The following is a 15389-nucleotide window of genomic DNA, read 5'->3' on the forward strand; positions in this document are numbered from 1 at the left end:
TGTAGTAAGATGAGGCCCTGAAACATAAACCCTTGGTTTCAGAGGCCCGGTATGAGGCCAAAGGCCTGAACTAAAGTACTGGTCAAGACTTTGCTAACATAAAGCAAAGTGAAGCTGTGACCCAGAGGCAGCCCCTGCTCACAGAAGCTGGCAAGGAAAGGGCTGATGTTGCACAAAGACACATACCTAAAAAGGTACTGGACACGAGAGATACCAGAACACTCCAATACTTGCACATTCCACATAGATAACAAGCACAGGGACAAAAGGGGAATATGATGGATAGAGTTGTTTTGTTCGAACCAACACGTACAAGGTGAGAGGTGGCACCTTACTGCATAGAGGGGTTGCACCTCAATACGTCAGGAGTGATGTGTAACTTGTTTGTACCTGTGTACAATGCACCTGAGTGGATATCTTTGTTCGGTCTAGGGGGCAGTGGAAAGTGCCGCCACTGACTGAGCCGGCCCATTGCCAGGGAGCACATATGTACTCGCACAGGGGTCGACAACCTATGGCACACGTCATCATTAAAAATTCTGCCCAGCCTGGCCCGCTCTTCTCTACCCAGCCCTCTGTCCTGAGCCCCGCAACCCCGAACACCCCCCAGGCCCGCGCCCTGTGCCCTGCACACTCCCCAGGCCCCTGCCCTGAGGACTGTACCTCCCTCATACACATCCAGCCATCTGCTTGACTCCTTCACCCATCCCCCACAACCCCAGCCCTGACTCTGGCACCTCCACACATACCTAGCCCCCCACACCCTGACACCTGCATCCCTCCCCACATATCCAGACCCCCTACCTCCCATGCACCTTCCACGTCATGACTCATGCACCTCCCACACCCCCACCCCCACCCTGAGCACCAAACGGGACCTCCTGCACCCCCCCACACACATTCCCACCTTCAACCATCGCACCAAATGGGAGCTGCACAGGTAAGTGCCCCACACCCATACCTCCTGCCCCAACCCTGAGCCCCCTCCCTCATTCTAGCTCCTGGCCAGACCCTTCACCCCTAGACCTGTGCTTAGTGCACTCCCACCCTCAGCTCAGTGCAGAGAGAGGAAGAGAATGAGCCAGATCCAGGGAGAAGGTAGGTACTCACTGTATGTGGGCAGGGCCGGGACCCCAGACCAGCAGTGGGCCGAGTGGGTCTGGCAGCCAGAATCCTGGCTGGCAGAAGCCAGTGGATGGAATCTCTGAGTGGCAGTGGGCTGAGCGACTCCCGGCCGCTGACCCCGCACAGCCCACTGCCGGTCTGGGGTCCCGGCCGCCGGCTCCACACAGCCCACTGCCGGCCTAGGTGAACAGAACCCCAGATCAGCAGCGGTGCTGAGCAGGCTGGCGGTGTAAGATCAACATTTTAATTTAATTTTAAATGAAGCTTCTTAAACATTTTGAAAACCTTTTTTATTTTACAATACAACAATAGTTTAGTTATACAATATATAGACATAGAGAGAGACCTTCTAAAAATATTAAAATGTATTACTGGCACGCGAAACCTTAAAATTAAAGTGAATAAATAAAGACTCGGCCCACCACTTCTGAAAGGTTGCTGACCCCTGCACTGGCAGAACCGTAGATATCTAATTTGGGGAGCTAGAGACTGTGCTCCTCTTCGACACTAAACCTGGACAGGTGCTCTCGTACCTTACTAGAGTCTGTGGTCATTGGGGGTTCTCTCGGGGGTCTGCTGTGTCAGCTATCTGTGCAGACCCAGGGCAGCATACAGAGGGAACACACACGCAGCCAACTGTTATCAACACTGAAGCCAGCAGAGCACAACACTGGTAGCGTCTGATGACGCTGGTGACCCCGACCACTGATCTGGTGAGTAGGCAAGGTGTCGGCTGTCAGAACTGCGATCTAACATGACAGAAAATCACGAGCTAGGGAACCCCCTTTTCCCCTCCCTTTACATCCCCACAGAGTTTGGTAACTCATGGACCAGCTGGATTGCCAGTAAGGGGGGGTCCATATGAATTTTAAAAGGGACGTTGGGAAACATGGACTGGCATATGTAGAGCAATGGTAGAAACCGAGGCTCTAAAAAATAACAATAAAAGTAAAAAAGAAAGAATTTTTCAACTAATGTCTATGGCAGTGAGATAGCTCAAACAGCACGCCACCATACTGGCTGGACAAGTAATGGGAAAAACCGGGGAAGTAGAAGAGGCAATCCGGCAGTCGAACACTGGAAAGACCAAGCTCTTTTAGTAGGGCAACAGGCGGTCCAGACTCACGATATGCTCGAGCAAATAAACCAGGAGAATAAAATATTGGCCACAGCTGCAAGGAACCTACAAAAAAAATACATGTGCCGTCCCCTGTTATAAATACTGGCGGTGAACAGCTGGCTTCAGGTAGCTCCCCTGTGCCTGAAGAATGGGGACAGAAATGGAAAAAGGGGGCCCTAGCAAAATGAAAAGATGAAACGGGGTCCATTGCATTGCAACCACCACCTTATGATAAAAGCCAGGTTCTCGTAAAACCTAAACCCAGACCTAGACTGGTGCCTGTCAAACGGGACAAGTAAGTGCACAGAAGGAAACAGTAGCAACCAAAACTTTCATAGAATTGGTCAGTCGGATGAAGGAAAATATGGAACAGTTCACCAAGCACATCAGGAGACAGGAGCTGCAACTCGATTGCAGGGGAGTGAATAAAGAAGAATTTCAAAGTAAAAAAACCAAAATTAAGCGGGTTAACACCTATAATTAATACAAGGAGCTGCCCCAAAACAGTTAACTGCACCAAAAAAGTGCACTCCTGCAATCCACTTGGCATGCATACAAAAGCAACAGACATTAGGGGAATAAATTCAGGTTTTACAAGAGCAAGTAACTACCTCCACTATCCTCTCAGAGCCAGGATAAAAAACAGGGGCGCGGTTCCCAACTGCTTTGACCCACGGAACTATACTCCGCGCTCATATCTGAAAATACAACCTTCTTTCTCAAATATTTTTACATATCGGTTAAGTTTTGTCCTTTATATGCTTTCTCATTTTACAAAACTTGCTGCTGTTGCCTGTACTTTCAAATACCTTGATCGAGTTAATTTCTCTTGGCTCTCTTGTATGGGCTTTGGAGGCCAAGGTGGCGGAACTGGAGGAGCTAAGACAGGCAGAGAGGTATGTTGATGAGGCTTTCCAGGACACTGTAGAATCGTCCCATCTCTGGTCAGACAGCCCCTGCACTGTTGAGGAGTATGAAAGGCCCAGGGAAGCAGAGCAGTCAATGGGAGCAGAGGGAAACCTTGCCATAGTTGGGACCCTCCTTCCAGATGGTGCTAGGGTTGCCTCTCGCACTGAGGTTGCCTCTCCGGGGGAAGGAACTCCAATTGCTAGGAAAAGGCAGGTGTTAGTAATGGGAGATTCGATCATTAGACATGTTGATAGCTGGGTTTGTGATGACCAGGAGAATCATATGGTGACTTGCCTGCCTAGTGCGAAAGTTGCGGATCTCTTGAGGCACCTAGGCAGACTTATGTGTAAAGCTGGGGAGGAGCCGGTGGTCGTGGTACATGTAGGTACCAATGACATAGGGCAAGGTAGGAGAGACGTCCTGGAAGCCAAATTTAGGCTGCTAGGAAAGAGACTGAAATCCAGGACCTCTATGGTGGCATTCTCAGAAATGCTCCCACTTCTACGAACAGAGCCAGGTAGGCGGGCAGAGCTTCAGAGTCTCAATGCGCGGATGAGACGATGGTGTAGAGAGGAGGGGTTTACATTCATTAGGAACTGGGGAAACTTTTGGGATGGGGGGAGCCTATACAGGAGAGATGGGCTCCACCTAAACCGAAGCGGAACCAGACTGCTGGCACTAAACATTCAAAAGGTTGCAGAGCAGTTTTTAAACTAGGAGATAGGGGAAAGCTGACTGCTGCAGAGGAGCATGTGGATCGGACACAGACTTCTCTTAGGGGAAAGTCTAATGATAGAGAATCTCCAGGTTATAGTCAGGAACAAAGGACGGAAGAGGATAACGTAAGGGCCAGATCAGATGATAAACAGTCACATAAAAAAAGAATCTGACACATCAGAAAAGGGCAGACAAATAAACAGGGACAAGTTTTTAAAGTGCTTGATTACAAATGCTAGAAGTCTAAAGAATAAGATGGGCGAACTGGAGTGCCTCGCGATAAAGGAGGATATTGATATAATAGGCATCACGGAAACCTGGTGGACTGAGAGCAATCAATGGCACACAATTATTCCGGGGTACAAAATATATCGGAAGAACAGACCAGGTCATGCGGGGGAAAGTGGCACTATATATGAAAGAAAATGTAGAATCAAATGAAGTAAAAATTTTAAGTGAATCCACATGTTCCACAGAATCTCTATGGATAGAAATTCCATGCTCTAAGAAGAAAAATATAACATTAGGGATCTATCATCGACCACCTGACCAGGACCGTAATAGTGATGTTGAAAAGCTAAGGGAAATCAGAGAGGCTATCAAAATGAAGAACTCAATAATAGTGGGGGATTTCAATCATCCCCATATTGACTGGGAACATTTCACTTCAGGACGAAATACAGAGATAAAATTTCTTGATACTTTAAATGACTGCTTCATGGAGCAGCTGGTACGGGAACCCACAAGGGGAGAGGCAACTCTAGATTTAATCCCGAGTGGGGCGCAGGAGATGGTCCAAGAGGTAACTATAACAGGACCGCTTGGAAATACTGACCATAATACAATAATATTCAACATCCCTGTACTGGGAAGAATATCTCAACAGCCCAACACTGTGGCATTTAATTTCAAAAGGGGGAACTATGCAAAAAATGGAGGGGGTTTAGTTAAACAAAAGTTAAAAGGTACAGTGATTAAAGTGAAATCCCTGCAAACTGCACGGGCGCTTTTTAAAGACATCACAATAGAGGGCCAACTTCAATGTCTACCCCAAATTAAAAAACACAGTAAAAGAACTAAAAAAGAGCCACCGTGGCTTAACAACCATGTAAAAGAAGCAGTGAGAGATAAAAAGACTTCCTTTACAAAGTGGAAGTCAAATCTTAGTGAGGCAAATAGAAAGGAGCACAAACACTGCCAAAATTAAGTGCAAGAGTGTAATAAGAAAGGCCAAAGAGGAGTTTGAAGAACGGCTATCCATAAACTCCAAAAGGCAATAAAATGTTTTTTAAGTACATCAGAAGCAGGAAGCCTGCTCAACAACCAGTGGGACCCCTCGATGATTGAGATACAAAAAGAGCGCTTAAAGAAGATTAAGTCATTGCGGAGAAACCACACGGATTCTTTGCATCAGTCTTCACGGCTGAGGATGTTAGGTAGATTCCCAATCCTGAGCCGACTTTTGTAGGTGACAAATCTGAGGAACTGTCACAGATTGAAGTGTCACTAGAGGAGGTTTGGGAATTAATCAATAAACTCAACAACAAGAAGTCACCGGGACCGGATGGCATTCACCCAAGAGTTCTGAAAGAACTCAGATGTGAACTTGCGGAACTATTAACTAAGGATTGTAACCTGTCCTTTAAATCGGCTTCTGTACCCAACGACTGGAAGTTAGCTAATGTAACACCAATATTTAAAAAGGGCTCTAGAGGTGATTCCGGCAAATTCCAGACAGGTAAGTCTAACGTCAGTACCGGGCAAATTAGTCGGAACAATAGTTAGGAATAAAATTGTCAGACACATAGAAAAACAAACTGTTGAGCAATAGTCAACATGGTTTCTGTAAAGGGAAATCGTGTCTTACTAACCTATTAGAGTTCTTTGAAGGGGTCGACAAACATATGGACAAGGGGGATCCAGTGGATGTAGCATACTTAGACTTCCAGAAAGCCTTTGACAAGGTCCCTCACCAAAGGCTCCTACAAAAATTAAATTGTCATAGGATAAAAAGGAAGGTCCTTTCATGGATTGAGAACCCGTTAAAAGACAGGGAACAAAGGGTAGGAATTAATGGTAAATTCTCATAATGGAGAGGGATAACTAGTGGAGTTCCCTAAAGGTCAGTCCTAGGACCAATCCTATTCAATTTATTCATAAATGATTTGGAGAAAGGGGTAAAAAGTGAGGTGGCAAATTTTGCAAATGATACTAAACTGCTCAAGATAGTGAAGACCAAAGCAGACTGTGAAGAACTTCAGAAAGATCTCACAAAACTAAGTTATTGGGCAACAGAATGGTGAATTAAATTTGATGCACATAAATGTAAAGTAATGCACAATGGAAAAAATAACCCCAACTATACAAACAATATGATGGGGGCTAATTTAGCTACAATGAATCGGAAAAAAGATCTCAAGAGTCATCGTGGATACTTCTCTGAAGACGTCCAGGCGGTGTGCAGAGGCGGTCAAAAAAACAAACAGGATGTTAGTAATCATTAAAAAGGGGATAGAGAATAAGACTGAGAATATATTATTGCCCTTATACAAATCGATGGTTCACCCACATCTCAAATACTGCGTACATATGTGGTCACCTCACCTCAAAAAAGATATTCTAGCACTAGAAAAGGTTCAGAAAAGGGCAACTAAAATGATTAGGGGTTTAGAGAGGGTCCCATATGAGGAAAGATTAAAGAGGCTAGGACTCTTCAGCTTGGAAAAGAGGAGACTAAGGGGGGATATGATAGAGGTATATACAATCATGAGTGATGTGGAGAAAGTGGATAAGGAAAAGTTATTTACTTATTCCCATCATACAAGAACTAGGGGTCACCACATGAAATTAATGGGCAGCAGGTTTAAAACAAATAAAAGGAAGTTCTTCTTCACACAGCGCACAGTCAACCTGTGGAACTCCTCACCTGAGGAAGTTGTGAAGGCTAGGACTATAACAGCGTTTAAAAGAGAACTGGATAAATTCATGGTGGTTAAGTTCATAAATGGCTATTAGCCAGGGTGGGTAAGGAATGGTGTCCCCAGCCTCTGTTTGTCAGAGGATGGAGATGGATGGCAGGAGAGAGATCACTTGATCATTGCCTACTAGGTTCACTCCCTCTGGGGCACCTGGCATTGGCCACCGTCAGCAGACAGGATACTGAGCTAGATGGACCTTTGGTCTGACCCGGTACGGCCGGTCTTATGTACCTTCCTAGGTTGCTCTTCACCCCCTCCCTTTCCCCCACCTCTCCTCACTTCTGCTCTCTCTCTTTGTTTTAAAAGTTATAGCTTTTACAGAAACCTCCAAAAGATAAAGCAATTGAAAACAGATCAAAACCAGAAACAAAAAGAAAACATATTAAAAGCTTTACTTTAAATAAATCCAGTAAATTAATTATTTTAACTCTTCAGGAATGCAACAGCTGGAATTACTCCTAACTTTCTTGAATATATGGTTGCCAAGCAATGGAAACGCACACTCTGCTTCTAATCCTAACCACTCACTAATATTTGAAACATGGGTTTTTCTTATTTCCATATAGCAGAGTTTAAAAATAATGTTAAATATAAAGTAATGCAAAATTCCTTGTTACCAAATTAATACAATACATTTGGCAAATATTCATATATTTTTTATCAATTTATGTTACAAGTTTTAAATAAGGTAATAATTTGTTTATTCAAACGTTTAACCCTTTTTACTTATTTATTTATTTTGTTTGCCTTATTTTGTATAGTTATTAATAGAATTCTAGCGTCATTTGTTTTTAATTGTAAGTTTGTCCTGGGTGTCATGGGCGTTGTCTTGTGTTGTATGTTGTGTGTGTCACGTGATTAATTTTTATTTTGTTGCAACAAAAGTCAATTTTATACCCTTTTAAAAAATAAAATTATATATATGTGGTACCACACTATTTTAAGATCATGGTTGGGGTATAATCACAGTATTATTAGCACCAATTTTTTGTGCAAAGTTCAAAAAGGTTTCAGTTACAAATATATATACATATATTTCTGCCTCAACAAATAATGCAATTGCAAACAAAAAGAATTCTCTTTTATCAATCACTTTTTTTTGTTTTTTTTATTTGTTATTCAAAGAAAAAATGTAAGGGGAAACCTCAAAATTAAGGTAAAGATAATATTAACAAAATGTCAATTTCTTGTTTGGACTTTTTATAAACTTGTTTGCACTTTTAAATATAGTTATAAGAATGTCATAACCAAAATGTTTTAAATAACAATTTATGCAAAAAGCTAAACCAAACCATTTCAACAGGTTTCCACCTTTGGCTCCCAAACATAACAAAGCATCATGAAAGTTTATTACCCTCAAAGTATTTGCAAGGACCTGTATTTAAAATTTATTTAGGTTTAATTTTATAGTTGGTTTAATTTTATACACTTTTTTTGTTATATGTTATGTTATGTTAATGGGAAGCAATCGTTGTTAAAGTTTGTGTTTTTAAACAGTTAACAACAGTGAAGTTGCTATCACAAGCAAATTAACTCTAAAAAGCTTGTTAAAATTATGTTACTAAGGGTATGGCTACACTTACAACCGTACAGCGCTGCCGTGGCAGCGCTCCCGTGGCAGCGCTTTGAAGTGCGAGTGTGGTCGCAGGTACTCCATCTCCCTGTGGGGATTAGCTTACAGCACTGGGAGCCACGCTCCCAGCGCTGGGGCAGTGTTTACACTGGCGCTTTGCAGCACTGTAACTTGCTGCACTCAGGGGTGTGTTTTTTCACACCCCTGAGCGAGAAAGTTGCAGCGCTGTAAAACGCCAGTGTAGCCAAGGCCTAAGTCTTGCTGAAACAAAGTGTTCAGCAAGGGAAAGCAATACACCTTTTCATGGAAGATTGTGAGCATCTATTTTAGCCATTAAGCATTATATTTAGTATAAAATATTAGTAATGCATCTCAAATGAAAATGAATGTCTATACAACAATTGCAAAAGTATAGCTTGTGTTATAAAAGACTTGGTCCCTATTATATAGTTTGTTTACAATGTAATAGGAACAAAGTTAAACTTTGTATTAAGTTTGGGTTACTGAAAACAAAAACAGAAAAGGAAAACAAACAAAAAACACTACTATGTTAACTAACAAAAGTTGTTTAAGTTGCATCCCACAGACCAAAGACACCAGAAAATATCACACCCTGAAGACCCAGATGATATTAGTATACAGTGAAGAAATCCCCAAGCATCAAGAAAAGAAAAATGAAGTTCTTTATAAGTAAGAGACTGGTCAAATACACCTCTAGCTAGCATATATGGACAATTAATTAGCTAAAAACCACTAGCTGGACCAGGATAAACTCATTTAATTTCAACTTGGTTACTGTGTAAAAACAACTGTATTATTGCTGTACTACTGTATTATCATTGTACTGCTGTATTGTATTATTGCTGTACAACAACATGTACAATGTGCATAACCTTGCTAAACTGTTTAAGCAACACACAGGTAAAAACCAACAAACGAATGAATGGCAGCAAACAACATAAAGGCAAGGAGAAACAAATTGGTTTAAAATAAATAAATAAATAAATAAATAAAAATTGTCACCCAGTAACTAAAAATTAGATATATAAATTCTCTGTTAGTATTGATCACAAATGGGATCAGTAACGCTGCATCTTAACTGAGGCACATGTTATTCAAAACAATTTTGTTCAGTGTCTAAGTACCAATACTAAATCCTGACACAGCAATATTTGATAAATTGGTTACTGTCCAGTCAGAAGGTTATCTGGAAGACAGCATCCATAAAAAACAACTGGATCTACATCAACTACTGGTGTATCACAGAGCAGTTCAACCAATGGCACAGAGAAGTTAGCCACTTCTGTTTCCTGCCCAGTGAAGCTTACCAGAGGCTGACAACCACCAGTAAGGGTAATGCATAACATGAATGGACAGTACTGTGTAGTAACTCATTACAATAGATTTAGATATAAAGGCCACAGTGGTAGTGTCACTACTCCAAATTTCTGTTTTACTTCTCATATACATAGCACTGTGGGACACATTATCACAATCTCTATCCCAGTAGTTCAAAACATTTAGCAGACTATTAGTAATGATACAAATGGTAACTGTAATTGTGGGTTGCTATCTGCAGTACCACAAGGGCCAAACTACAACAACAGATTGGAAAAGACTTGTTATGCTTGGATACGAAGTGCTGTTATATGTATACATACATACTATACATATATGCCCATATACATATTATTAATATATATTAATTATCTGGGAGTGCCTCTAAGGCTCAATCATAATACTACATTCCACAGTCACGGTCCCGGGCCCAACATTCCCAGGCCCACCATAAGGGACTAGAAAATAATTGGACAATATCTGTCTATCAGTCGTACGTGGGAATGTGCAGACTACAAAGATGGATGGGGCATGAATGTATGGATGGTAAAATGAGGTAACCCCTAACAGTGTTTATCCCACTGGGTTATCTTTAGTCCATGCATTATGCTTTTCCGGGACGATGGGTAAAGATCTTCCCCATAAAAAGACAAAGAGTGGGAGAATGTAGTAAGATGAGGCCCTGAAACATAAACCCCTGGTTTCAGAGGCCCGGTATTAGGCCTAAGGCCTGAACTAAAGTACTGGTCAAGACTTTGCTAACATAAAGCAAAGTTAAGCTGTGACCCAGAGGCAGCCCCTGCTCACAGAAGCTGGCAAGGAAAGGGCTGATGTTGCACAAAGACACATACCTAAAAGGTACTGGACACGAGAAAAACCAGAACACTCCGATACTTGCACATTCCACACAGACAACAAGCACAGCGACAAAAGGGGAATATGATGGATAGAGTTGTTTTGTTCGAACCAACACGTACAAAGTCAGAGGCGGCACTTTACTGCGTAGAGAGGTTGTACCTTGCTATGTAGAGGGGCTGCACCTCAATACGTCACCAGTGACGTGTAACTTGTTTGTACCTTTCAGAGGAGCAGCCCTGTTAGTCTGTATCCACAAAAAGAACAGGAGTACTTGTGGCACCTTAGAGACTAACAAATTTATTTGAGCATAAGCTTTCGTGGGCTACAGCCGAATTCTTCGGATGCATAGAATGGAACATATATTGAGGAGATATATATACACATACAGAGAGCATGTAAAGGTGGGAGTTGTCTTACCAACTCTGAGAGGTCAATTAAGTAAGAGTAAAAACTTCTGAAGTGATAATCAAGATAGCCCAGTACAGACAGTTTGATAAGAAGTGTGAGAATACTTACAAGGGGAGATAGATTCAATGTTTGTAATGGCTCAGCCATTCCCAGTGTATAAGAATGTATAAGAATGTATACATCAAGGCTTGGCAACTTTTCAGAAGTGGTGTCCCGAGTCTTCATTTATTCACTCTAATTTAAGGTTTCGTGTGCCATTAATACATTTTAACATTTTTAGAAGGTCTCTTTCTATAAGTTTATTATATATAAACTAAACTATTGTTGTATGTAAACTAAATAAGGTTTTTAAAATGTTTAAGAAGCTTCATTTAAAATTAAATTAAAATCAGAGCCTCCCGGACCGGTGGCCAGGACCCAGGCAGTGTCAGTGCCACTGAAAATCAGCTTGCATGCCCAAGGCGGCACGCGTGCCACAGGTTGCCTACCCCGGTATACATTCTTATACACAGTGTACCTGTGTATAAGAATGCATTCCTGAGTGGCTATTGATACCAGACACCTGTGTTCTTGGGGAACCGGGGTGCAGTATCTAGCCTGACTCATGAAAGACACCCCTGCTCCCCACCCCCGCTTAAACCAAAACCCATCAGAAGAAAAAACTTGCAGAGAGCAGTAAAGAGCATTGGAAGACACAGCTAGACCCCTCCTGACAAGGGTGACAAGATTAAGACATCTCTATTAGCATATAGAATGGAGAGCAGAGACAACTCCCCATGCCTCATCTGCATGAAAGATGTGACAGGAAGACATCTCAATTTGCATACAAAATGGAGAACAGAGAACCCTAACAAACTCTGGGACCAGAAAAAGCAGGGAAGCACTGCATCAGGGAATCTCTGCTCCAGATGCTAATAAACCTATGTCTGCACACACCCAGCTCAGCAATTATCAGACCAATTTTAGTAAAGAATTCTTAATTGATATTCAAATACTGAAGCAGCCTAGTTGCACTGTGAGCTCCCTGAAAGAAAACACCACCGATAGCCAAGAGTAATCAGCTCCTGTGGTTTAGCCTTAAGAACACCTTTGCGTCATCAGCTTACCTATAAACAAATCTAGTTTTCTCCCTTCAACCATAGTAATTTCTCTACAAAAATCCCTACTCACCCTCCAGTCAGTGTTTTGATGCTTAGATCCAAACTATGCATCAGTTCCACTGGGACTCCATATTCTCCTGACTAATCGTGCTGGGGACTATGCCTGTCTCCTGCTCTCAGGACCCTCAGCTAGCCCCATCATCTGGGAACCCCGACCAGTTCAAGCTCCAGGGAGCAGTGAGATTCCCTTCTTTTTTTCTCTCTCTCTCTCTTTTTGTTTTTCTTTCTACCTTAGGTATTAATCTGTAATAATGTATGTTATGTTGGTTTAGCCCTCCTTGTGTAGTTATCACTATTATTCAATAAATAACTTTTATGGTTAAGTTGGTTGCTTCTCTTTTTCCTAATGAACTTCACTCTTTTGTGTTTTTAGCTTCTCCCATTTACTCTACAGCAATGCTTCTTTTACCTAAGCTGAAGATCCCTGCAGCGCCCAAAATACAAAATACATCAACTAGGTTACTGCCGGTACAGTTGTGTTGTGAGAGTGGGGATAGGGATGTGCTGAATCTGTGACACCTAAGGATAACAGCTTCAAAGTGCTGCTTGACCCAGTCCATGGCACCCAGGGGCACAAACGGAAAGTCAGCTTGAAAGTGCTGCTTCATCCAGCCCAGTGAGTTCAGAGGCATAAAGGGACAGCTTGACAGTGCTGATGGACCTGGTCCGTTCAGACTTGCTCTGTTAGTGTGTGTGTTTTCACCTGGTTTGGGGGCTGAAGGACCCAGGGTGCGTGTGGGTGTGTGTTCATCGGCTGAAGAAACCCAGCCCTAGGAAACCTAGGTCCTGCAGGATAGCTCCATTGGGAGGGGACCTGGAGAAGTGAGAAGTAGAGCTCCATATGAAAACACAAGAAGTACATTGATAAAATTACAGAATCCCCTTCCCCAGAAAAGTAACCCAAATAAATGAGCATATCCCAAAGTAATGGACAAATCTGGTAACAGTATCTTTGTCCGGCCTAGGTGGCAGTGGAAAGTTCTGCCACTGACTGAACTGGTCCATTGCCAGGGAGCACAGATGTACTAGCAGAACAGTAGATATCTAATCTGGGGAGCTAGAGACTATGTTCCTTTTTGACAATAAACCTGGACAGGTGCCTTTGTACCTTACTAGAGTCTGTGATCATTGGGGGTTCTCTCGGGGGTCTGCTGTGTCAGCTGTCTGTGCAGAGCCAGGGCAGCATACAGAGGGAACACACGCACGCAGCCGACTGTTATCAACATTGAAGGCAGTAGAGCACCACACTGGTAGCGTCTGACTATAGGCACAACACACATTTCCAGCGGCCCCATTTCCCGGCTCCAGCATCTTTCATTCTAAACAGAAAACATCCTCTGTCCAAACCTGCCACAAATGGGTGGGGCACAGCAGTGTACCAAAAAAAAACCGAACTTCCTTTAGTGGCATGGAAAAGGAATGCCTGCACAGGCACTTAATCTTAGTCTGACTTGAATGGTTTTCAGTGGTGGGGGAAATGTTCAGTTCTAATAAACAATACCTTATCCTTCTCTTAGAGGATCTAAAAATGCTTTATAAACATTACTCCATCCTCTCCCAAGTCCCTGCGAGGTAGCTGGTAGTATGACTCTACTTTACAGCCAGAGAAACTGAAATACTGATGAGGGGAACTGGCTCACCCAAAGTCATACAACTAATTGGTGGCAGAGCTGGAAGCAGAACCCAGGAGTCCTGACCCAGTCAACTTATCCTCTCTAACCTGTAAAAAACACTCCCTGCCTTTAGAGCCAAATGTGAGCTTAAGTGCTTTATTTTTCACATCCCTCTTTTTATCCCACTTCAGCCACTGACTGACAATGGGCTTGGTATTCATTACAGCCACACTGGATGGTGTTAGCTGCCATGATGTGAAAATCCCTTCCAGATCTGTTCTCCCTAGAATGCTTAAATTGTTCCATCTGTTCTAATTGAAGGAAAGAGCAATCTGACCCCTTCTAGTATACATAATGTGTCTTCCCAAAAGATACTGCAACTACATTTCTTTCTATTCAAAATGGGTCAAAAAAAAATCACAAAACTTTCCAAGCTGCTTTGCCACAATTTCCCCAGTAGGACTCAACATGCAGATAATGAGGCCCCAGTAGATGGGACTACAAAATGCTGTGATCAAGCGTAACAGCAGAGAAGAACATAGGCAACCTCATACCTTGTTTATTTCTTCATCATACTCATCACTGCTGTTATCAGCCATATTTTTGAGCTGTGGGCGCGTGGACCTAGGACCTGTTGAAGAGATCACCAAGAAAGTATGTTACCCAAGTTTGGGTTGCGGGATTGCACCACAGATTGTCACATTAAAGAATTTACAAAGGAAGTCCTATCTATAAAGGCCTTACACCCAAGTTTAACAATCATGCTTACTCACAATTTCAACTTGCTTTGGCTGAACTAGAATATAATGCAGGGGTTGGCCCTGGTGGAGAAGCTCAAATCCATATTACACCAACCATGTCGCAGACCTAGATTTCAGTGACAATAGGCATTACCACATCTGATCTCACTAGTTTTTTTGCAATGAGCACATTATATTAATAAAAATGTGCGAATGTATTCTATTTTACCAATGAATCTGCTCATGCTCCAATTTTATGGATTAGACTTAAATCCCATCCGAGTACTTTTAAGAAAATATAACCACCAAAATCAAGTAGTCAAAAGCATACCTGAGATTGCTCAGCACTTTCATTTTAAGGTAAGAGACAAACTGTTTTAGTAGGAAAGACAGAAGCAGGATGTGAAATTAGGCTTTCCCCTACCTAGCTGCCGTGGAGTTGGCGTGTAGATACTGGCAACCTCTTCTGAGTCGTTAATCTCTAGACTCTCATCATAGGGCTGGTTTTCAACTATTTTGGTCTAATAACAAACACAATCACGTTCGGACACTTTCTCTCTCATGTTACTGAGTACGGGCTCTCCCTAGTTAATGACTGCAAAGCGCTTTAAAGATGAAAAGCCTCTTAAATGCTGCCAGCGCTAAAGGTCCAGTCTTCCGCTGTGCGTGCCTCCAGAGCCGGTCCCAGCGCTGCACGTGGGTGCTCCGCGGGTGGTCGGGCATTTAGGGCCCCAGAAGCCCTGCACGGCCAGGGCCCCCAGACACCACTGGAGGGTGGGGCTGGCCACCCGCAACTGTTTCACTCCCCACGCGCCCGCCCGCGGCAGACTCGGGTCCCCGCTCCAGGCAC

General features: G+C 42.9%; 1 protein-coding gene across 6 annotated transcripts in view; it reads right to left on the minus strand.

Annotated features, from left to right (window-relative positions):
• The window catches only part of IFT46 (intraflagellar transport 46), a 48005-nt gene that overhangs the window by 31233 nt on the left and 1383 nt on the right, over positions 1–15389 (minus strand). For 5 of the 6 annotated variants that reach the window (XM_050922096.1, XM_050922098.1, XM_050922097.1 and 2 more), the window contains 2 exons: positions 14964–15060; positions 14354–14430 (listed from right to left, as the gene is read on the minus strand). In XM_050922096.1, the coding sequence (XP_050778053.1) occupies positions 14354–14430; positions 14964–15060 (174 nt within the window). Of the gene's footprint in view, positions 1–14353; positions 14431–14572; positions 14655–14963; positions 15061–15389 lie in introns of those variants that run through there. The other variant, XM_050922101.1, reaches the window with a different exon arrangement.

The sequence above is a fragment of the Gopherus flavomarginatus genome, chromosome 13 (genome assembly GCF_025201925.1).
Source record: "Gopherus flavomarginatus isolate rGopFla2 chromosome 13, rGopFla2.mat.asm, whole genome shotgun sequence".
Taxonomy (NCBI): domain Eukaryota; kingdom Metazoa; phylum Chordata; order Testudines; family Testudinidae; genus Gopherus; species Gopherus flavomarginatus.